General features: G+C 34.2%; 1 protein-coding gene across 3 annotated transcripts in view; it reads right to left on the reverse strand.

Annotated features, from left to right (window-relative positions):
- LOC144978461 (C2 domain-containing protein 5-like) overlaps positions 1 to 25,102 on the reverse strand; it is a 70,987-nt gene that overhangs the window by 38,304 nt on the left and 7,581 nt on the right. For 2 of the 3 annotated variants that reach the window (XM_078924570.1, XM_078924571.1), the window contains exons 5-19: positions 23,808 to 23,938; positions 23,099 to 23,194; positions 22,440 to 22,595; positions 21,080 to 21,140; positions 20,002 to 20,151; positions 8,811 to 9,421; positions 8,386 to 8,498; positions 8,010 to 8,118; positions 7,279 to 7,393; positions 6,182 to 6,290; positions 5,442 to 5,629; positions 4,823 to 4,927; positions 4,253 to 4,342; positions 1,546 to 1,606; positions 767 to 820 (exon numbers count right to left, since the gene is read on the reverse strand). In XM_078924570.1, coding sequence (XP_078780696.1) covers positions 767 to 820; positions 1,546 to 1,606; positions 4,253 to 4,342; positions 4,823 to 4,927; positions 5,442 to 5,629; positions 6,182 to 6,290; positions 7,279 to 7,393; positions 8,010 to 8,118; positions 8,386 to 8,498; positions 8,811 to 9,421; positions 20,002 to 20,151; positions 21,080 to 21,140; positions 22,440 to 22,595; positions 23,099 to 23,194; positions 23,808 to 23,938 — 2,149 coding nt within the window. The remainder of the gene's footprint in view (positions 1 to 766; positions 821 to 1,545; positions 1,607 to 4,252; positions 4,343 to 4,822; positions 4,928 to 5,441; positions 5,630 to 6,181; positions 6,291 to 7,278; positions 7,394 to 8,009; positions 8,119 to 8,385; positions 8,499 to 8,810; positions 9,422 to 20,001; positions 20,152 to 21,079; positions 21,141 to 22,439; positions 22,596 to 23,098; positions 23,195 to 23,807; positions 23,939 to 25,102) is intronic. The other variant, XM_078924572.1, reaches the window with a different exon arrangement.

Below are 25,102 nucleotides of genomic sequence, written 5' to 3' on the forward strand. Positions count from 1 at the left end.
TACAAGTTATTTTTCATTATATTTTATTTGTTTTCCACGTTTATTTGTGTATTGTTGTGCTGATGAAGGGTTTGTACCCGAAACGTCCATTGTCTGTTTTGTTCCCATACGAAGCCTTTCCATTTTCACTCTTTCGTTAGTATTTTACGATCACCGGCTTCAGGCAGCCCTTACCGTTTTCTACTAATCTGTTATGCTGGAACATTTTAGAATTGGCAATATTCTTTCTTATAAGTGACAGTGAGAGAAGTTGTTATTCAAAGGATCATTTGTTTTAAAAGAAAGTCTATTATGCTCATTAGCTATGAGTCGACACAGCCAATGACAAAAGGCCTCTAACATTTGAAGGGACAGAGTTGCTTACATATACAACTGTATTTACCACCAGTGGGGGAGGGGGGGGGGGATATAAATAATTATTTATTGAAGACAGGTGAGTGATTTGTCCGTACTAGGTGTAGAAACATCTTTTTAATATGACAGGGGAGTTATCATGCAATTTTTTAAATTACATTTTAAAAAATAAATTGTAATGCAACAAAATCCAAATACATCCATTAATTCAAGCAATTGGACACAGCACAAATCAGTCTCAAAAGTAGAAAAATAGATTTATAACCTATAGCATTAAAACTCTTCACTTGTTTATAATGAAACATAGTAAACCTTTTAAGTGTATTATTTTCTAAATTCAGTAATAGGTAATATGTATTGCATATCTTTTTCAGCAGCAGAATAATTGTATTAGAAATGTCCAATTGATTACCTTCAACTTGTTAATGAGTTGATTGTGAACTTCATACTCTAAGAACGGCAGGCTCTGAAAAGCAGAAATGAGAAAATATACGAGGAAAAATATAATCAGTAAAGAAAGATCAGCTTCAATTTCCTTTTTCAAAATATAGATACGGTCTCTTAGATGCTTGTAAAATACAAGATTTCATTTATTTGCTAGTTTTAATTACTTATTTACTTCTCCAGACACTAGTATAATTCAAATTCACATTTATTATAAAACCCAATCCCTTGGATTCATCACAAATCAAAGTTAGTCTCAAAAGCAATGAAATGAGATTATATTTTATAATTATCTGGTCTTTAGAAGTGTGTAACTCATTCAGCTTTCATTTAAAATATATAACACATGTTTAATCAAGGCTCGGAAATAAAAGCTGAAGAAAGATAGGGGGAAAAAAATAAAAAAATAAACATCAGCACACCAATCAATTCCATTAAACATGACAGATCGTACATCATATTGGATTAGACATAAAATTAAATCTTAATATCAAAAAAAAAAAAAAATTTCCTTTATTCATCCCATAGGGGACATTTTTCTCTAGGGTCAATTCCCAGGCATCAGTCGCAGTGCAGCGTTGCAAATTGAGCTAGGGCGAGGTGACTTGCTCAAGGCCACACAGCGCAGCGGCGGGTGATCGAACTCTGTACCTTTCGGGTACGAAGCAAAGACCGTACTGCTGAGCCATGCTTATACCCTCTAGAACATCAGTATTCGACCATTTACCATTCATCAATACTACTTACATCACTAACTTCCCTTGCTGACTGCTCGGAATTCTTGTTCTTAGTTTTAGCCCTGCACAATCTGTAAAATAATGATAACAACACACTCAAGCATAAGTCAATATCAAGTAAAGATCTATTCTTGTGTCTGGTCTGAGATCGTTTGTTTTTTGTATTAAAGGGTTTTACAGCGTTTGCAACACATTAAGGTCACATCAGTGCCGGTAAAAAGGAAGAAAATGAGATAGTAAAAAGTTCTAAAATTACAATTAAAGCACTCAAGGAAAGGTAAGACAAAGGGGAATTTAGTTCAAAATAGGAAACAGATATAGATTCCAAGAGTACACTATCAGTGTACTTAGTTTGAGATTACCTAAATGTCTCATCCTGACACAATCACAGGTCCCCACTAAGATGATTACACTCAAGGTTTACAAATCATATATAATACGTAAATAAAATATAATACAGTGCATAACAGAGAGATAATTTACAAGGAAAAAAATATCATCTCCCAAAACTAACTATACATTTGACTGATTCCCTCCCAGCTAAGGTATCCGGCCAGTGCCAGGACAGAACCAAGTAATTTCATCCCAAGACAAAGACAGAAAGCATGTTGGAAATAAGGTAAAGGGGGATAGAAGACACAGTAAGTGCCTCCCTGCCCACTATGGGAGGTCAGGAACCCCGCCCAGTGGACTGAGATCACCAAAAGTCCCACACAGAAACAAGAACCAGATCTCAACAAAAAGACTAGATTGTTAGATTGTTACCCAAAAAATAAAACCCATTCAATAAAGAGAGATGATCTACATGTAAAAATACAAAATCCCTTATAAAAAGATAATGACACCTAACTGTCTTATTCCAGAATATGGATATGAAGCGACATGAAAAGGACAAGTGATACAAGGGGAAGGACGCGATAACAAGGATGTGGATCAATGTAGATCCAATCACAGTTTTTGTTTTTAAGGGTTTTACGGCGCTTGCAACATATTTAGGTCATATCAGCGCCAGTAAAAAGGAAGAAAATGGGATAGTATAAAAGTTATAGAATTACAAGTAAAGCGCCCTAGAAGTAGTAAGGTAAAGGGGAATGGTACAAATAGGGAATGGGCGTAGATTCCAAGAGCATACTATCATTGTGCATAGTTTGAGATCATCCAAAAGTCTCATCGAGGCACGAGCCAGTATCCCACTAAGAGGAATACACTCAAATGCCTACATTATAAATTAAAACAACAAATCTATTAATACATAACAGAGAGATGATTTATAAAGAAAAAAAAATATCTCCCAAAACAATAACTATACATTTGACTATTTCCCTCCCAGCCAAGGACTCTGGCCTGGGCCATGTCGAAACCAAGTAATCTCATTCCAAGGAAAAGACAGAAGGCAAACTGGAAAACAACTATAGAGGGATAGAAGACACAGTAAGCGCCTCCCTGCCCACGATGGGAGGTCGGGAACCCCACCCAGAATCACAGTGACAAATTAGGGAGCAGGCAATGCTGTAAGACAAGATCTGAAAAAGTATGTAGGGAACAGTGTCTGGCAAAGCAAGAAAGAAAAATACAAGAAACAAACAACATCTCCAACAAAAAGCACACTCCCTCGATTAGGGAATTATCTAAATAATCCAAAGAGAACCTTGTCCATTCAATACCGAGACTGAATTTCTATCAAATCATAATTGCTACCATCATCAATTTTGTTGTGGCAGAAAGAAAAAAAATTACTCCTTCAGAGCCATTAAGCCTGAGTTTATCCTAGTTTCTATAACGCGGAATGAACAATAACAAATGCTTGCCAACCTTTGGATAGGACACTAATCGCAAAGTACTTTCCACCAGTTCAAACAAAGCCAGCTACTAAATTCAAACCACTTTATAGAGATTTATGAGGTTACAAACGCAATATTACACAACATATCATAGGAAAGATAGCTTAGGTCAAAGGCCATTAAATACCCGGTGAAAAAAAAAAAAAAAGAAAGGTTCAGGTCAAAGATTCCTTGATATGATTATAACCATGATCATCATTTACATCATGAACAATCAAAATTATAACAATCAAAAACTTATTCATCAAATACATATTTTAAGTTGTGGATCTCCCTGTCAATGGCATTTATTTAACATTTAATAATAATCATAATAATTACCATTCTCATAGTTGTGTCCTTACCTATTGTTTGTTTTTGGTTTTAAGGGTTCTACGGCGCTTGCAACAAATTAAGGTCATATAAGTGCCAGTAAAAAGGAATAATATCGGATAGTAAGAAGTTTTAGAATTACAATTAAAGCATCCAAGAATAAGGCAGACAAAAGGGAATTGGTTCAAATAGGGAACAGATGTAGATTCCAAGAGTACACTATCAGTGTACTTAGTTTGAGATCACCTAAAAGTCTCATCCAGCAGACACAAGCATAGGTCCCCACAAAAAGGAATACACTCAAATGTTTACAAATCATATATAATACATAAACAAAACATGATACAGTGCATAACAGAGAGATGATTTACAAGGGAAAAAATATCATCTCCCAAAACTAACTATACATTTGACTGTTTCCATCCCAGACAGTGTATCCGGCCAGGGCCAGGACAAAACCATGTAATCTCATTCCAAGACAAAGACAAAGCATGTTGGAAAACAGACATAGGGGAATAGAAGACACAGTATGTGCCTCCCTGCCCGCTATGGGAGTGTCCTTACCTAGCTTGAATAAGAGAGCCACGACTCCAAATAGGCATCTCCTCGGGAGGATCAATGGTGGTGAACAACACTTCAGGAACAAACTTTTTGCTTTGTAAAAGGGAGGTAAATTGATATATGAATATATTTTTGAAAGCCAAAATGACGATTTGGATAAGGCGTTGCACTAACACTAACATGATTTAACACAATATCAAGTTCACAGTAATTAAGTTAACACTTGGAAAATCTCTACACTTTTAATTAAAACTACGTGTAGTAATATGTTTGTTACAAATTTCATTGGTAAGTAATTATAATGAACAAACAACTACCTGCTGCTGATACTCATACCACTATCACCACAACTACCACTACTGATACTACTACTAATCTATTATTACTGATACTACTGTTGCTACTGTTGCTAATGTATCATCTGTGAGTACCATAACATCTTAAAAGATAGAAATTACTTATACTATTAAAATTTGTGCAAAAAAAAAAAAAAAAAAAGGGGATCCATTCAACTACTCTGACATATTTTGAGGCAAGTTGATTTTTTAAAATAAATGCAATCAACAAACTGACCGGCACATGGCACACTTGGTGAGATGAACATCAAAGGGAAGACTGTTTGCATTGTAAGGAATGTGACATAATGAACATTGGACGTGTTGGTGGCCTTCTTCATACCTGATAGGACATACAAATTTAGGTAAAAAAAACAGTTTTCAAATACTCATATAATCAAATATCATCATTATTATAATTTTAAAGAAACAGCAACCCCCCCCCCCTCCCAACACACACACACACAAACACAAGCAAAAACTTATATATATTCATTCTATCCAAAACACCTATTTTTCTTATATCATAAACCCACTATAATATTGTTGTTAAAGTTTTCATTATTTGAAATCCTGGTTTAGATCACTTAAATTTACAAGTTTTATCATGATATGTAAATTAAATCATTTCTGCCTCCTGTTTTAGACATTGTACTGAAGAAGGGGAAGAAAAAGACAAGGAGAAAAGACTAGTAGGAAGAGATGTAGCAAGATGAAGAGGGAGAGGATGATGTTGGTGATAGAAAGGATGGCCCAGTCTATCGAAAGTAGAGCAGAAGAGAAGAATAATCAAATTTATTTTTTTGCTCTTGGGAATAGCTTTTAGATGTAGCAAAAAATAGTATCCAAAAATTTACCCGGCATCAGCCATTCCAAGACTTTTTGCCATTGCTTGATTGGCTAGCCCAATGTCTACATACAGGTGACGTTCCTTGGCTCCACCCTTTTCTCCATCTCCCCCTGAGGCACTACCAGCACTGCCAGGTTCTCTGCTACTTATCGGCCTTTCTACACCAGGAATTGATGAAGTTGGGGAAGCGATGACCTGAGTTTAAGACAGAGAAGTTCAAGGTATTGATAATATTACAGAATATTCATCATTGAGATGCAAATTTTGAATTAAAGTACTCTCTCCAACATAAGAGGGCTTTTTAAAAAAATCGATCTACAATTGACCACCAGGCAAAGCATTTTGATATTCATGAAAAGAATTCCCCCCCTCCCCAAATAAAAGCTACAAATTTTGAATGAATGATCTTCCAAAGACAGCCACATCTACTACACTACTGTCAGTGCACCCGCATTAACAATAAATTTCATGTTAATTCAAAGTTTCCTGAATGGAAAAAAAAAAACAATCTTCCAGAGTCATAAGACCCATGGAGCTGGAGATTACCCTAGTTTCTGCAGCATTACATGATTATCGAAAACCCTTGCTACGGCTATAGGGCGGGGAGACTTACTCGCCCCACCCTGCTACCCAATCATACTGCCGGGTGGAAAGAGGGGTCAAAACTCCGAAAAAGTAGCATGAGAACAGAAATTCTCTATAAATCTTGGAGCCAATCAGTCCAGCTTCTTTTTAAAAATAACTTACTTGTGCAGCACCTTGGGCAGAGAGTCCAGTCCCTTGGCGATGAGTGATATTGAAGTCAAGGTTGACCTTGGCAGCTGTTCCCATGGCAGACAGAATTATTACATCATCGCTATGAGAAAAAAGGGACAAAAGTGGTTCATTTTTCAGTAATTGTAACCAGACATTGCTTACCAAATTCTTCATCATTAAAAAAATAATAATAATAAATAAACATTAATTGCCTATTTTAAAAATTCAAAAACGTTCTTTGAGAGCTAAACATTGATTATAGAATCAGTTGTGATGTGATGGTGTGACAAATAAACATAATGTCTTCAGAGGTCTGAATTTCTGGAAAATTATTCAGAAAATGGTTTCAATCCGCTTCCTAGTGTGGAGGATTAAAACTCACTCTATCTGAAAGAAAACAACATGTTTGTTACTTAAAGGATTGTGTCTGCAATAATATTATATTACTTTGAACCAAACACATCATCAATCTATTGAGTCCAGAAAAAGAAAAGAAAAATTAATTTTTAAAAATAGCAGGATGGTGGTATGAATACAACAATTAATAACTCATGACCGATTTTGTTGTCAAAATACACAATTCCTCAGCCCTTGTGTTTCAAAATAAAAGACAACCTTACAATTTCAACGTATGAGGCCACTGTTTGGTCAATTTTATTCTATATTATGGATACTCTTGTTAGTTTTCTCAAAGATGAATATTGAGGACATAAAGATACGCAAGTTTAGATTGTTTGGCAAGCCTGAGATTTCTGGTTACTGTTACATATGTGGCTATGTGGTCTTAAAGTATGACACTTGCTGTCTGATCGAAAGGTCCTGGGTTCAAGCCTCGCTCGGCGCATAGTTGAGTCCTTGATAAAGGCTCTTGCTCACATTCTCTCACTGTACTCAGGTTTAAAATGAGTACCTGGTGTTGTCTCTGTCCGAAAAAATAATATCGTCTTACAGGCGTCATGTCTTGTCCTCAATGTTAAATGTTGCTGTTGGACAGGGACGCATTATAAAGCACTTTGAGCAAGTTTAGTGCATATTGCGCTATATAAAAGCTCAATTATTATTATTATTACATATAATTAAGACACTACCATATAGTGGTTTGCTCTTGGTATCCCAACACAGCATGGCATCCTAGTTTGGAAGCATGGGCCTTGATCTCTGTCCTTAATTCACTCCACCATGCGTCTCTGGTTTCAGGTTCCTCTGGGGGGAAATACAAAGTGGTAAATTGATTGATTGGTAAATGGATCAACTAAACACGAGAAGAAAAATAGTCAAGCCTAAAAAAAGCAATTTTGTCATAGCCTGGTATTGACTGAGCTTATATACAAAAATAAAAATTATCTAAATCTATATAGCCTCGTTTTACAATTTCACCAGGCCTGGGGCACCTCATATGATTTGTCTATTACCCAAGTAGGCTATAAGCCAAATTAATGCAGTGCTTTATTATTTTCTTAGTGCACATATTTCACGAAGTGACAACTGGCACGAATACCATAAAAAATAAAAGCCACTTTGTACCAGAACCAGGTTTGTCACCATCGTTATGCATCTCAAATCATAGACTTACTTTTAAGTCATCTAAACACATTCATTACCTTACAGAATCTATTTTGCTTTTGGGAAATGAAAGCTTTTTATCTGACAAAAATGTTGAAAGATTGGACCATATTTAAGGATAAAGAAGAATCTATTGCAGTTTTCTTTCTTGCAAAATGCCTTTCGAGTCCATCCAACTTCTGGCACGGGCTAAAATTATACCAAAGTTTAAGGTGGAAAACCATAATTAAGTTTTTAACATTTGAATATCCCTGACCTGGGTTATGTATCTTATCAAGGAGCTTGACAGAGCGACTGGACACAACGCCTCCTAGACTGACAATGAAGCCAAGAGGAAAGCTACGCATGGTGAAGAAAGGATACTCCTGGAAAAAAACATGAAAAAGGGAATTTAAATTTTTTAAAAATAATAATAACAATAATAATAATAATAATACTACTAATAATAATAAAATATGACTCTGTGCGAAATGTGGTCTAGTGGTATGTCACTCCCCTACAGAGACAAAATGAGATCACTACCAAACCACTACAAACCTTAACCCCACTATTTAAAACTATTATCACTAAAAAAACCCATTCTAACTACCAGTACCAGTCATAAAAATACAACTAGATCTCTCTCTACTTACCACCATGTCAATACTCTGTTGCAGGGCAGATGACTTGTAGTGACTGGCCCTGGACAGGGCTGTAGGGTTGATCGTTCCCCCAACACTGCTCTCACTGCTGGCTCTACTGGCAGCTGAAATGTAGAACACAATAAAGTTAAAGTAATTTTATTAAAATAGAATAGTTGGTAAAGACAATTTAGTTTCATATTTACGAGCCTCCATACTTAAATGGTCTTCAAACAGAGCACAACAAACTTTTTCAAGATAAAAAATACAAAATGTCAAACTTGAGAAGAAAAAAAAAAGAGTTTTTTTGCCAGGAACACACTGATAAAATTATTTTCTTTTGATTTTGACAATGTTTTTCGTTAGTTTTATAATTTGGTATCAAATTATTACAAACAATTTCCAGGACCTAAAAGATCAGTTACAACATTGCTTGCCTTTTGGAGGTGAACCAACATCAGATTCTGAAAGCCTCTGGCTGCTTGTGGTCGTGTTCCTAACCGGTGATGTTGAATTCCGTTGCGGATTTTGGGAATGATGGCCGGTGAATGGGGATGGATTTGAGCTTACAGGGGCAGAAAGAATAACTGGGGAATCCGTACCAGACTGCAGCTGGAGCTGTTGTTGTGATGGGTTAGTACTTAATCCTGCAGGGTGATCTTCATCTAAAGAGGAGCTGTAAGAAAAACAAAAGTACTTGGGCGGTGAACGTGTTGACCTGCTGCCACTTGTGTTGAAGATTGGGGACGACACCGAGGGTGTCCCGCAACACGAATTGTGTCCCGTTGGTAACGGTGCCTGGTCATCGGATTGAGTAGATGAAGATGATACAGACACTTTTGGGCGAGTGTGTCTGGCTATCTCGATAGGTTTAGTCTCCAAAGATTGATGGCTGTTGATTTTATGTTGGTGGTGGTGGTGGTGATGGTGATGGTGGTGTTGAGTATGGTGCTGGTGTTTAATGGAATTCTGGTGATGGTGATGATTGTGGTGTTGGTGGTGCCTAGTTTGGTGATGGTTGTTGTGGTGTCGATGGTGGTGGTGAGAGCTATTCAGCATTGGGTGTAGAAGTAAGCATGCAATACAACAGCAGTTGACATTTATGGTTACAACATCGAGGGTGAGGATAGAGTGGGTGGGTGGGTGCGTTGTGGGGTGCAGGTTGAGAGCCAGGGTGGGGAGGAGAGGAATAAAGAAAATGTTAGAAATATATATGTAATTTTTATTAGAATGGCCATAACCCATTTGATCAATGAACAACCAGAAAAGCTCCAATACAGTTTTAAAACTTTGTCAAGATGTCTACTCGGGTATCTATCTACCTTTGATGCATCTACCAAAAGGTGGTCTAATCTAAATGGTCAATGAGTCATATGCACATCCCGGTCTTTGTACAAAAAGCCTTCTGGATGAAAAGACGCATAAAATTTCACTACAAACATTTAGAATTGGAATACTTATGGTTGCTCAATGATAAGACAATATTAGATCTAAAATTATATGCTATATAAATATATATGTGTAAGAAATGAAAAGGAGAGAACGGAACAGAATATGAAAACTTCAAGAAATGTAAACCAGCACATCAATCCAGTATTATGCTAAACTTAAAATGATGCTGAAGATAAAAAGAGTTAATGTCCGAATTATGAAAATTTGTGTAATGTTTAAATGCTTTTATTCAAAAGAATTAATGAAAAAATTTTTAAAAATAGCATAAAGGTAAATTTATGTAATTTTTAATATTTTGAAGCATTCAAATATTCGGCAACTGGTTTATCTGTCAGACCTGCTTGAAATTTTACACAAAAGTAATTACTAGAAATAACTTTATACACTCAAAATTATCACGGGAGTTTTTAAAATAAAAATGTTTTAAAATCCCAAACATAAGTAGCAGTTTATTCTAGAACCAATAGGTCAATGGAACCAGAGTTTATCCCGGTTTCTATAGTGTGAAATGGACATGAGCAAGTGAATGCGATCATTTGAATAGTATGCTAGTCTATTGCAAAGTACTCCTCACCAGATCTAACAGATCCAGCTACCCAATCACTGCTGGGTGGACAGGGAGGGTGGGGTAAGAAAAAAAAATTCTTGATTGCATCTGGGATCAATCAAGTTCCCTTTTCATGTGAAGGAGTGCTCTACCAAATAAGTTATCCGGACCCCCCAAACATAACTGCTCTGACACCAAACCTTCCTTTACAAGGTTTTTAAAAAAAACAAACAGTTTGAGCAACAAAAAAAAAAAAAGCAAAGCACTATCAATTTTCAATAGCAGTACGCAGGCCTGATTTGTACATAATATCGGATTGAAGTGGTAACTTACATCCATTCATATCCTTTCTCTCCTATATAATGTTACGACTACATTGATAGATATTTTCAAAATTATAACATAAATCTCTGCCAATTTACAGGTGTCCACATTACCTAATTAGTGTAAAAATTGTACATTGATTGTGATCTTGTGGTACGACGACAATCGCTTTTGGATCAGAGGGTCCTGTGTTCAAGCCTCGCTCGGTGCCTAGTTGAGTCCTTGGAAAAGACTCTTTTTAATCACATTCTCTCCGGGATTGAAAAAGTTATATCAATTGTTGCCCAATACCAGTGAGTTGAAATTCTAAATATAGTTGAAGGACTTACAAGTCTGGATTGTTAGAAAAGACAACAAAATCTGTGCTCTCTTCTAGACTCTCTCCCAATTTGACATTAAGTTTCCAGGTCTTTATTATCTCATTCTCATGATGAAAAAAAAAATTAAAAAATTAAGTCAACAAATCTATAAGAAGAGATCAAAGCTAGAAGGCCTTCTTAATGAAAAAAATAAATAAATAAATAAATTGACAAAAACAAACTACCAGCAAACAAAAACAAAATAAATAAAATCAACAGTCGAGCATTCCACACCATCAGATCAATCCATTTTAACATCATGCATTGCCAAAAGAGCACCATACTTTTGTCACCTTTGGATGAATAGAGTAATGTGGCACTGAGTAAATTGGCAGAGAATACAGCATAATGAACAAAGCTTGGATAAAGCCTCGATAAAATCACTATATCCTTGAGACCATGTGGTTGAGAAAAATTAGAAGTTGCATTACTAATTCCCTTTCCAAAAGAAAATAAAAAAATCAAAATAAAATAAACGAATAATAATAAAAAAAATAATAATTAAAAGATAAGATTTCTTGCAAAACAAACATTGTAGAATAATGATGGCAAATAAAGCATATGAATTGTTACTGAGGAATCGAGACAAATTTTTACCAACATTTCAGTTATCATGAAGCACGATAAAAACTTTTTAAAAAATTTATAATATGGAGATGAAAATAATGAAATTTAAAAGAATCCTGCAAACTAAGCAAAAAAAAAAAATTAAAAAAATAAGAAGATGAAAACAAAAGTTAGAATGAGTCAATAATATAAAAATAATATTATAATGTGCATAGTGGATAATGGGTAGATGATTTTTTAGGAAAAAAAAAGAGAAAATTTTTACTATGGTAGGAACTCAATATCTGAAAACAATTGAAGCGAAATTAAAAATTAAAGATGGAAAAAAATATGTAAAAGTAAAAATGTTTACAAGAGGCTTGAACTCCACAGCATAGATAGAGGTGTGGGAGAAAACATTTATGAGCAACAGTTACAATGGCCTGATATATGTTACAGTGAATGACATAATCAGTTGGATGGTGAAAAGGTTTGAACTGAGATATTGCCAAGTTTAGTTAGAAGCTCAATTTTATCAAATATGAGTTCTTGTCATAAATGATTAAATCGACCCTTTTTGTACATCTTCGGGAAGTATCAAAGCTTAATTTCACTTCTTAATATTTTTTTTTAGCTACTCAAGTTAAAAAAGTATGAAATTTGAGAAAAGTGACTGGATACCTTTCCCATACATCTGACCATAAATTCATGAAAAATCACCCGATCTACTTCAAATAAAGATTCAAATGCTCTGGGGAGCAGATTCTTTCAGAGAAAATGCAAAAAAATGCAAACTCAAAATTTCCACCTTCCGACTGATTATGTCATGCACTGACACGTATATTAACTTTTCAAATGTAATTGGATTTCATCCACACGTAGCACACCATTCACCATGACTGCTCCGATAAACAAAAGAATTAAACAGTGTCTAGAGAATGGTTAGATCTAGGACAGAAGGCTAAAACTAGAACAATAAACTACACATAATAAGAGTTAGTTCTTCAGTAATGTTAGATTATGTACACAACAAATATTAATCAGACCTGCCAACCCTTTGTATTCCAAAAGTGGAATCAAAAGGTCAGAAAATAGGAATTTATTAACAACGGATAATTTTGTATCGAAATGACCACCAACTTTGCCACCAAACACATAAAGACAATATTCGGGCACAGCTGGCAAAACTACATATCACATGTATTAGAATGGGGGAAGGAGTGCCATTAACTTTTCTGCTTAATTCCCTTCTGACAATCATTTCTTTTTAAATTAACCTTTTTAACACCCCCAATCTCCATTTTTTTCTCTCCTAACCATCATCATTATTATTATTGAAAATGGGAGTTTTATAGACAATGGCGGAATTGTAGAAAAGGAAGAGTGGAAATAGGAATGATTCCACCAAAAGCGGAAGGGTTGGCAGGTATGTATTAATCCATGTCACCACATACCGACACACAGAAAAAACAATATAACTAACAGTGGAGAGAATGATAATCAAAATCAACAAATGTCAAATGATAATTTCCAAAAAAAAATATTTTGATCATTCTTTTCACAGTCACTACTCGTCGATTCAATCATAATGATGAGGTGCATTAATCAAATGCAGCATAATATAATGTGATGCAAAAGTGAACAGTCTAAAAATATATGAACTCAGGGAGCTGTGTTTTTTGTTTTTTTAAGCACATTTCCAGTTCCATGCCAACAACGTCATGTCTTTATCCAATGGGTCACAACATCAAATACGGCAAGAAGTTTGCTCCTCATTCAAGTTTAAGTTCACTTGAAATCCATATGTAAAGAACTTTTACATGGCACATTATCCACTAAACGTGCTCAAGCACTTTACAAGGACTTCCAAGCCAACAACAACACTTAACAGGTAAAGCGAGACGCGCTGTCCCGATGGCATTATTACTATTATTTGTTTTGTTTTTTTACAAAGCTGTTACTGGCCAGGTAACCATTTTACACCGAGGGAGTAAAGTCTTTCCCCAAGTCTCAACCAGGTGCCACCAAGAGCAGGACTTGAAACAGTGACCGCCTGACTGGCCCAAATACCACAAGACTACAAACCCACACAAAACACTTTCTCAAAGATACAGCAGAAAAAAAAAAATCAAAACTAACATATTAGTACAGGTCATGCCACTCATCTGTCATATCATTTTCCCCTCCAAAAAGAAAAAAAAATTAATAAATAAACACAAAAAAAAAAAAAAAAAAAAAAAATTTAAAAAACAATTCTAAAAAATATATATGCCAATTTGAAGAAAAAAATCTGTATGTATCAACCCAACAGGCACGACTGATTTCCCCAATCAATTATCTTTTGTGAATTATCTACATAAAACTTTTAAATTAGATATGGTGTGACTAAATTTAATTATACATCCATTACTGAATAAAATCAATATTTTCAACGTTTTTTAAATACCGATTTTGGTCAAACAGCAAAATACTGTGACAAATTGATGCTGTCATTGGTCCAAGATCTGGTCAGCAATATTTGCATTATAGTTTCCATAAGAAGGAAGAAAGTCATTCACGGGAAAGCAGGATAAACTTGGTACACGCAAAACAAAAATAATTTGGAGCTTAATCTTTAACATCAATTTTTTCTTACAGAACTGATATAAAAAAATTGATGTTGAAAATCCAGTGGATAGACCAAAACTTTAGCGCAAATTTTAGATTTAGTTTGAAAATTGGGGTGGGGTGGGGAGAGACAAAGTGAATGTAGAATGTTTGTTTGTATTTCATTTCAATGTCTTTCTATTTTCGCATTTATGCAAATCAAGAATGGAATGTACAGGCTACAAAGCGGGAACAAAAAACGATATAATATTTGAGCATTTAGCATGGAAGACACTCTTTTTCCATCAGGCCAGAAACACAATTAAAAAAAACCCACACAACATAGCATTTTATATTACAGTAAAATAAAAACCCAAAAAAACAGAGCTCATGTAAACTAAGCTGGTTACCGACAAATAGAAATAATAATTTCAAAGTTATTTTGCAAGAAGAGTAGAAGGTGGTTATTATCATATTTTCAAATGGATCACTTTGCAATTAGTATTAAACAATACTTAAATAAATTATTTGAGTTTTCTGAGACTTAAAAACTGCTTTGGGTGCTTTGGATTGTTGTAATAAAAATATGAAAAAATATTATGAGTAAATTTCGTACTTCATTAATTCACTGGCTTCTCAGATGACAACCTATTTAACCTCACAAACCCAAATAAAACACAACTAGGCTATGTTGAAAACTTAATAGACAATAACAACCATCATATGAATATATAAATATATTTCCAACACGCTAAACAGTAACATTTGGACCAAAGAGTACAAGCTCCAAATTTACAAGGCCTCTAGATTAGCAACAACAAAAATGACAACAAATAACAAGTTTTACAACATCAGCTAGCTATAATATTTTGAACAGCACAATATCAAATACAATATCATCTCTTGAATAGTTCTATTTTTTTTCATGTTTCATTCCGATCAATGGATCATACAATCTTACTTTTATTTTTACCAAACCCATGTTTAAAGGTGTGTATGAATGTGTGTTAGAACTGTGACCCATCAAACACAAGATTTTCAGGTTGTGTCTGACTTTTGTTGTTTCTTTTTTTTTTTTTTTTTTTTTTTGGGGGGGAGGGTGTTTTTATAATTTTTTTAACGGTCTATTTTAACAGTTATTAAAAGCAAACAATTCAAATAAAATTGTTTGGCTTAAACGACAAGAGAAAGGTTTAAAAAATTAAATAAATAAACCCAAAATACTGGATGAAATAAATGAGACAATTTCTGTGATTTATCTAAGATATGTTTATATTCTATACCAAAAATTGATGATTATGATAATGAAGTTGATGATGATGATGAAATCTTAATGGTGATGAAGATCATGATAATATTGATAATGTTCAATAAAAATCTATTTCATATTAACACTTCACGTTTTCAGAGAAAATGTATAAGTAAGGTAAATGAGTATCAAGAGAGCAGTTGACGAAGAAATTGTGAATCATCTAGAAAAATGCAAAAAGGACATGACAGTAAATGATAAAAATATAATCTAAAAGAAACATAAACCCATTTCTATTTCTTAACTTCTTTTTCCTAAATATTGACAGATTGCCAATCTGAGAAATGAATTCATTTTTGAAAGATCACGATGAAAACTGAAATTCCATAAATTTTCAACTTCTTAACCCCTAAAATTCAAACCCACTCTCTCCAGACTTCTTTTTCTGAAAAAAGGTGCAATTACTTCTATATAGTCAACCAGACAACATTGAGAGACGGCAGTCAAATGAATGAAAACTTGAAAGTTGAAAAATATGTAATGGCAACAACAAAATCAAATAGAACCAGAGATATACGATATTTGTTCTTGAAAGAAAAGCGGAAAGATGATAATCTGCACGCAACTTAGCATGAGTAGTTTGATATTAATGTGTTACCCTTATCAAAGCACACATTTCCCACCCCAATATCTCCCAAACGCTGGAGAAAGAGATAGAGAGAGAGGGGAAGTTGGTAAGCATTTGATATTTTCAAGATGAGCAATCCATCCCAGCTATATTCTAAGTAAGGATCTTTAATTATCTGCTTTCATTCTTCCCAACTCTCTGCCATGAGTATATTAGATAAGTCAGAAGCGATTTTTTGCCAGGGATCATAGCCAACTATTACTATCATAATTTGAAAATCAAGATAACTACCCTTCTAGTTTAATTTACTGTGCACATTTATCTTTCCTGGGAAAGTGTATAAAATAGTTGCACGCAAAATGATCAGTGGATGAAAAGAATTTTTGTTATTGTTGTCTTAAACCGTCTCAATGACATTAATATTTGTGGTCCGATAATAATTATTTAATTTCTCATTGGATGGAAAGGATGAAACAGTCACTGGAAAAATTGTAACCGTATATAAGAAAAGAACAGTTTTAAAATGATTTTCTGAAACCCGATTCAGAAAGACAAGAGACTAGGAATTTAAGGGAACGGTTTCGTCTATGTGCATCACCCATTTCACATTTCTATGTAATAACCTAATCAAGATCCTGTGTGACAAAAGGTCATTTTTATGTAATAGGCAATGGAAAGACAAAATGGGTATTCAGAATAATAATTGAAAATTGACAAATGAAATGACGTACATACTGAGAGTTTGACATCATTGAATAAGTGGTTACTAAACACATTGCTGGGTACGTTGGACAGCACGTGATATCCAAGGATATCAAAGTAATTTCAAACAATCAATTCAAAAATATTTTTTAATTCCATATTAAACTTCAGTGATCTTTTCTTTTTTTGGAGGGGAGGGTGGTGGTATTTGTGACCAATCACCTCAGACTGGTATTATGTCAGGAAGAGACAGTTGCCAAAAGATGAATTTATAATTATAATGTCCTCTTTATGGGACTACATCCATTGACCACATTAAAACACATCAACTTAACCCGAGTTTCATATTTTTGGATATAAACTTGATCTTCAGTATTGGAACCCCTTTACTTAACATCATTACCTGGGCATAACAATCAACGACAAGTTAAGATGGAACCAACATACTGAAAAGATTTGCAACAAAGCCAATAACACCCTTAGCTTTATAAGTCGGAACCTATCACCATGCCCCACAAGAGTGAAAGAAAAGTGTTATAAAGTATTTGAAAGACCTGTTTTAGAATACAGCGGCAGCATATGGGACCTGATTATATCAACATCAATCAATAAGATAGAAATGATTCAAAGAAGGGCCTGTCGATTTGTCTGTAATGACTACAACCAACAACACAGTGTAAAAGACATGATGGAGCATTTAAACTGGACCCCACTTATTGAACGGAGAAAGACGCAAAAGCTCAATATGTCGTTCAAGGGCCGACAGGGAACCACCACCATCCCGATTAACACATTGGAAAAACTACAGAAGAAAAGAAAATGCATCTGCACTCCCATATTCCAGAATCAATGTGCACAAACAGTCGTTCTTCTCCAGTACCATTCGCGCATGGAACAGCATTGCCTGAAAATGTCAGGACAACCAATAACCCGACAATATTCTATAGTTATTTCAACCAATTGAAACCCAAGAGATAAAAATATTACATCAATGCCATCCCACCACACCTAGTTGCATCAATCTTCTTCACATGAAGTCGCAACTATTTTTGGATTGGAATGCATAATACCATTTGGAGACAATGAGTTACTTTCATGAACTGTTATAATAAATTTTTCAACAAGCACCTTTTGTTACACACTGCGTGGAATCAGCACTATTTCAGTTGGAACTCCCAAGGGACCAATAACCCTCTCTGCTCGCTACCTGCGTGAGGTCATTGGAGTTCAACTGGTATTAGGCAGTGCCGTGTCCAATGGGGGCAATTATGGATATTTATGGTCTTATAATATGTCTGTATAGCGGGAAAACAATAACAGACTCTTTCACTTCATTACTTTGATTTGAAAAATCAGTTGTCTTTCTAAACATCAGTGAAAATTTGACATTCTTGTGGTTAATAGTTTTCTTTGAATATCACAAATTGGTGATCTAATTTTAAGTGCTTGTAAATTATGGTGCACTTAAATAAAAAATTTGTTATTCAAAACTCAGCGGCAGTATCTCAAGAATTTTAATAAATATCAAAAGTACACATATGCATCTATGTTCCTGTGCAATATTATCATATTGGCAGTTGATTTTCTTGATTTATTCATGTTTAGTAAGTTCTGTATATTGTTTTTACCAATTCCGTTCCTCTCAAACAGTTGTGTTGATCATAACAGTAAACTGATATGATTTATGTCTTTATGTGGTAAAATAACTCAAAGATAATATTTTATTGTCCAGTTAAGACTAAAAACCAATATTGTGTATGATGTCAATATCTCAATTTACTATCAATCTGCCTATAAAGTATGACTTCTTTACAAGAAAAAAATCAATCACCCAACAAGGTTACTGGACATGCTACAAATATTGCAGTAACAATCATCAATTACAACTAACACTAACCACTGGTACTGTTAAATTAGATGATTTGCTCAAACAGACGGACATAGTATGTGGACAAAAGAGGATTCAAAATTATGAGGGCATATAGTTTATTCCAAGTAGTAACCTTTTTCTCTTTATTGACCAACTACATTCAAAACGAACACACTGTCCATACAGGTTATATAGAATCATCACCTTTCCTTCAAGAATACACATTTAGTCATTGTCTTTTAAAGTCATCTGATATACCATTGAACTCCAGTCAGTCAAATTTAGAGATAAAACAACTGAATAACAATCAGAGTCAAATCAGTACAACACCACAGACATACCACAGAAAGGTCATCTAATTTATGGGATATCACTGCCATATATATCTGGACGCTTCAGTCTATAAAAAGTTAACATATTCACTTGTGCACAAAAGGAGAACTTGAACTTACATTATATTACTTATTCAACATGCAAGAATACCCTAAACATTGACACCTATATGACACTATAAAGTCAGCATTTCCTGAGACAACCACACAAAAGCAGTACCGTATACATCTTCAAACTATAATGCCTAACAGTCATAAAAAAAAAAAAAATTTGACTTGCATCGTAAGGGATTTAAGTATAGAAAAAAATTATCAAGTCATTAAAAAGTTGGCTTTCAAATGTGCCCAAAACTCATAATATTTAAACCAGTTAAATGCTTAAAAAATAATATTAGTATTATTTTCGTCTAATGGTTTATATTTTATTCCTAAACTGATATTTGGACATAATTCATGGCATGGAATACTATGGGAGAGAAATAAGGATCTCACCAAGTCATGCCAAATATGAAATTTACAATAAAAAATTCATATCTTTTAAGGTTTTACTGCCCGGACAACAAAACTTGGCATGTGTCAAGATCATCAATTTTACTTTATAATGATGCTTATTTCAAACATTTTCTGCCGCTGGGAATTAAATTATTGATATGCAAATTACAACAAATTAATTTCATTGATAGCTCAAAAACCACTAAATTGACACCTCTCTTATGAGCAGTCTTAAGAGGATACATTATTATCAACCATGGCATATGATGAAAGAAACCCTTGCTTTGCTTGTGGTGAGGGAACAATTTTCATATTTGTGTTAGCAACTGAGCAATACCATGAAATATTGCAACAATTAATTACCATCAGCGGCATCACAGATTCCCCCTGACCGCTATCTGTTCCACCCATGGGCTGACTTCACTAATGGGGTCAGGTTGACCTAGCACTGAAATACCACTCAGAGGGGGAAATGCCACGCAGTGTACAGCATTAATATCACATGTCAAATTTTTTTCATTCAATTTATTGAATCACTCACTCTTTGGCTGGCGAGACTGCTGCAGGTGAGGCATGACCAGGCATCAAGGGAGGTGTCCTTTCAAAGGAAATCCGGGTCAAGGACACAGCTGTACCAATTGAACGAACAACTATACCAGACTCCCCTTCTAAATCAAAATTTTGATGATATCTACAAAACAGAGATTAGAAAATTCTATCAATAGTGGTTGGTGGAGGAAAAGATAATAGCGTAACCATAACATGAGAAAGGTTAAGCTCAATTTTAGTCATTTTGATTAATCCCTTCCTTACCACCCATAGGAAAATCGTCACATTCGTTATGATGCAGCCAACATTCTCATTCTGATTTCTTTCATACATCACATTTGAACAAAAATGTTAGCTATAGTTAAAGTGTTGAGGAGCTCGTTTAGCAGAAAAAAATATGTATAGCAAGAAGTAACAGCTTTTGTGGTTGAGTGAAATAAATCTCTGTATAGGTTGGGTGTGAAGTTTTGGGGACAATCCGGAAAATGGCCGGTAAGGAGAGATTTAATCAGTAGCAGTATCATTAACAAAATTATAAAGACTTTTTAATGACACAAGGTATATATCAAATTGTCTGTGGTGTCTTCGAAACAATTTTTTGAGTTTTATTTCATCTCTTTTGTATGTGAATAACTTAACCTCATGCATTCTTATTGCATCATTCTTTTAATAATAATATAATAATAATAATAATAATAATAATAATAATAATAATAATAATAATAATAATAATAATAATAATAATAATAATAATAATAATAATAATAATAATAATAATAATAATAATAACATCACACTTTTCTCTCGGCTTCTAACCGAAAAAAAAAAATGACTCTCACTGCTTAAATTGTAATGACTTAATACTTTACACAATAACAAATATTTCTGCTTTCATATGATCGAAATTCTTTTGTTCTACGCTTATGTGCAATCAGAGATATTTGCTTTCTTTTTCATTAAAGTTCCTATAAATATTCGCAATTGTCCAACAATCGGTCATTTGTGGCAAACAATGTCAGTATAAATTGTCTACAAAAATAAAACAAATTGCATTTGACAAATGTTCTCACCCTAAAATTGCATCACCGCCCATCTCCAAAACTTTGACTCCCATTTTACGCTGAAGTTCTCCTGTAAACACAGTTAATATTTTTCAAAATATGATTCTCAATAATGCATAGTACTTATGATTCTGGGTGATTTAAAATCGACAGCTATGCTCAGTCCAACTGGGTCAGTTTATATATATATATATATATATATAGATAGATAGAAGATGAAGAAGAAGAAGAAGAAGAAGAAGAAGAAGAAGAAGAAGAAGAAGAAGAAGAAGAAGAAGAAGAAGAAGAAGAAGAAGAAGAAGAAGAAGAAGAAGAAGAAGAAGAAGAAGAAGAAGGAGGAGGAAGAGGAAGAGGAGGAGGAGGAGGAAGAGGAGGAGAAAATATCTGCAAATGAGAATCTAGGGTCTTGAAACAATAATGTAGAGATGCCAAAATTAAAATTTGTCTCTCAAGAATTTTAATTTCAGACACTACATGGAGGAATTTCAAAGCCAAAACTGGAATATTTCTGCATGTCAAATCCAGTCTCTTCAGGACACTAGCATATGTAAACAATGTGTCAAAAGCCAGCCCAACAATTTTTTTTAACATTAAATGTCAAGTGAAAATGTGAAAAAAGTCAAAATTGTATGAATGACAGTGTAGGTTGTACTTGCAGTAGTAGCACTTGACTAGGAGCCCTTAACCAAGAGCAACAATCAACATGTAGGACGAGACATGATGCCTGTAAGACGGTATCATAATTTTTTACCAACAAAGACAATGCTGTTCACGGACAGGTACCCATTTTATATCTACGTACGGTGAATGTGAGTAAAGAGCCTTTTCAAAGGACTCGACTATGCATTGCTCAGAGTAGGACTCGAACCCTTGAACTTATGGTTCAAAGGCGAGTGTCATACCACAAGACCACATAGCCGGAACATGGTACTGGTGGTTGTGACAATGGTATTGTGTTGGCTATAGTTGTGGTAGTGGCGATGATGAAGTGAAGGTTGTAATAGTGGTGATAGTATTTATGCTGATGATGATAATGATGAAGGCGGGGGAGGTGGTGATAGTAAATATTATGCCAATGAAACCTGAATTTTAGCATCTCTATCATTGTCCAAAAGTCAGATCATCATTTTCTCATCTGTAGTGTTATTCATCCTGTTTTGTTGATAAAGGGGAAACCTGAAACGTCCATTTTATCTGTTTTCGTATATTAAATTGAAGCTTACATTCAATTTCACATTATCATTTATTTCTTCGAGCTTCAAGCAGCACGATTTACATTATACAACTTCATTTTGCATACCAGATCCAGTGGATCATTTACCAAAATCTCAGATCCAACATTTACATTTTCTCATAAATTTAATCTTACCTGATAATTTTGAAAATAACCTCTGACGAGCTTCATTTGAAGCTCTGGGAGTTCTAATCTTGTCTATCCATTGATACTCAGGATCATCATTAACCACTAGCTCTTCCACAAATCCCATCATCTCCTGAATGAACCAACCAGTCGGGACTTCACTAGCTTCAAAAGAAAGTTTTAAATCATTCATATGAGATCATATTATACCCTCGTACTATTTGATTTTGTAAATGATAACGATGACGATGAATTGTATTGCTTTTGCAACAATAAAAGCTATATAGTATTTCTGACTATTCTCGAGTAGACTTATGTTATAATGAATATGTAAGAAAATTCTAATTAAATTTACATAATGTTTGTAACAAAAAGACTTTCCATTATGTCTGACCTTTACAAGATTTTCAAGGATTTATAAAGAAGTACAAGTCCAAGCTCAAACTGGACACCTATTCTATTGACAACGTGAATTGGCTACCACTGTTATTGCCATTGAAAATGTAAAAAATAATGATGATGATGACGATGATGGCGAAGACATCATTGTTGTTATTTTCTTATTCTACCCAATGTTATTGGTGTAACAGTAACAGAGGTAAGGAACGGGGAGACTTTTGTTATGAATATTATCCTCATCATAATATTATAGACTAGATCAAACTCACTGCAGAAGAACTGAATGCCACAAGAAGACTGTCGAAATTTATTGAAATCAGTGAAAAGTTCCACCCTCACTTGGACATTAAGCTCTCCACGGATACCTGAAAACAAAAATTGCTTCACAACTATCATATTTCATTTCTAAATATAGATTTCACAGCTGATAATCGTTATTAAAAATAATAGTAATCATATCATAAAAATAATAATTTAAAAAACAACTATAATAATAATAAGAAGAAGAAGAAGAAGAAGAAGAAGAAGAAGAAGAAGAAGAAGAAGAAGAAGAAAGAAGAAGAAAGAAGAAGAAGAAGAAGAAGAAGAAGAAGAAGAAGAGTAATAACACATTTAATAATAATAATAAAATTAGTCATATTGTATCTGGATAGTGTTCAACTTTCCCCTTGTCATGGGAAGATTTATAATCACCACAGTGGACAAGAGGAGGAAGGCAAATCCCCCAGGAGAATGGAGAAATGTAAAAAACGTAACAAAAAGTTTACCAGATCTCTCTTTAAAAACATGTGATAGGATAGTGGATCTTCCTATCTCAAAGACCAGCTAATGTATTATGATACAAAGATAAAATATCTATATTATGAAACAGCTAAAACATTTACTAACAATTTTGGCTTAATATTTAACAAAATATACTTTAAAATAAAAATGTGGAAACAAATCAAAAGATGACAACAGATGAGAATTAAATCTTACCATGCATTGTGTCGTAGATAGGAAACCAACCACTTATTATATGAGGTGCCTCCCTTGACAGCAATGGCTTAAGATCTATGTACACCTTACCAATGGCATCGTGAGCACTATATGTGTCATAATCCAACACTCTAGGAGAAAATGGTATACAAATGGAGTTACAGTTACTATCAAATTTTTAATGATGATATGTTTATGATGTGAGCAGTGTCAAAGAAATAAATCCAATGGTTTTCTATATATTCGTGGTCATTTCTATTGCCAAAGGCAAGAGAAGTACGACCACCACAATCAATGTAATAATAGCATTGCTATTATTGATTGTTTGTTTTGTTTTTAAAGGTTTTAAGGCACTTGCAACACTTTTAGGTTATATCAGCACCAGTAAAAAGGAAGAAAATGGGCTGGTAAAAAGTTCTAGAATTATAATTAAAGCACCCAAGAGAAAGTGAGACAAAGGGAAACTGGGAGCAAATAGGGATCAGATGTAGATTCCAAGAGCATACCACTAATGTACTTAGTTTGAGATCACCTATAAGTGTCATCCGGACTCAAGCACAAAATCCAACAAAGAGGAATAGACTCAAAAATAACAAATATAATAATACATAACAGAGAGATGATTTACAAGGAAAAAAATATCATCTCCCAAAACAATAACTATGCATCTGACTGTTTCCCTCTCAGCCAGGACTCCGACGAGGGCCAGGAAAAAAACAAGTAATCTCATTCCAAGACAAAGACAGAAAGCTTGTTGGATAAGATATAAGGGGATAGAAGACACAGTATGTACCTCCCTGCCCGCTATGGGAGGTCAGGATCCCCACCCAGCCATTATTGATTAAGTTGATGATTATCAGTAGCATTCAAATAGTATTGGGGAATATTTAACATAGTAAACCAGCCTAATAAGTTATTAAGGCAGATTTCGTAAGGCAAAACAGACAAGCAACAACTTCTGGCTTCTCTATAAATAAGATGTAAAGTCTAAGGTGGCTTACTTTCCATCAGATTCAGATCAAACAATCACCAAACAATCATTTTTGGACTAGAAACCCAGGACAAAGACATAGTCACCTGAGTAAGTATGTTCACTTTTCATTGTAGCATGGGAACAAAGGGCTGAAGCAAAACATGAAACTTCATAACGAAAATAAAAATTATCTATCAGATCCAACTTATTAACTCATCTTTTTTTGGTGGGAGCCGGGAAACAAAACGTTTTCAAAAGGGGAAAGGGAAGACAAAATTTAAAATCTATATGGCTCCCACCAAAAAAAGATGAGTTAATAAGT

This window comes from Berghia stephanieae, chromosome 8, assembly GCF_034508935.2.
Source record: "Berghia stephanieae isolate SIO BIC M18660-M18661 chromosome 8, UCSD_Bste_1.3, whole genome shotgun sequence".
Classification (NCBI taxonomy): Eukaryota; Metazoa; Mollusca; class Gastropoda; order Nudibranchia; family Aeolidiidae; genus Berghia; species Berghia stephanieae.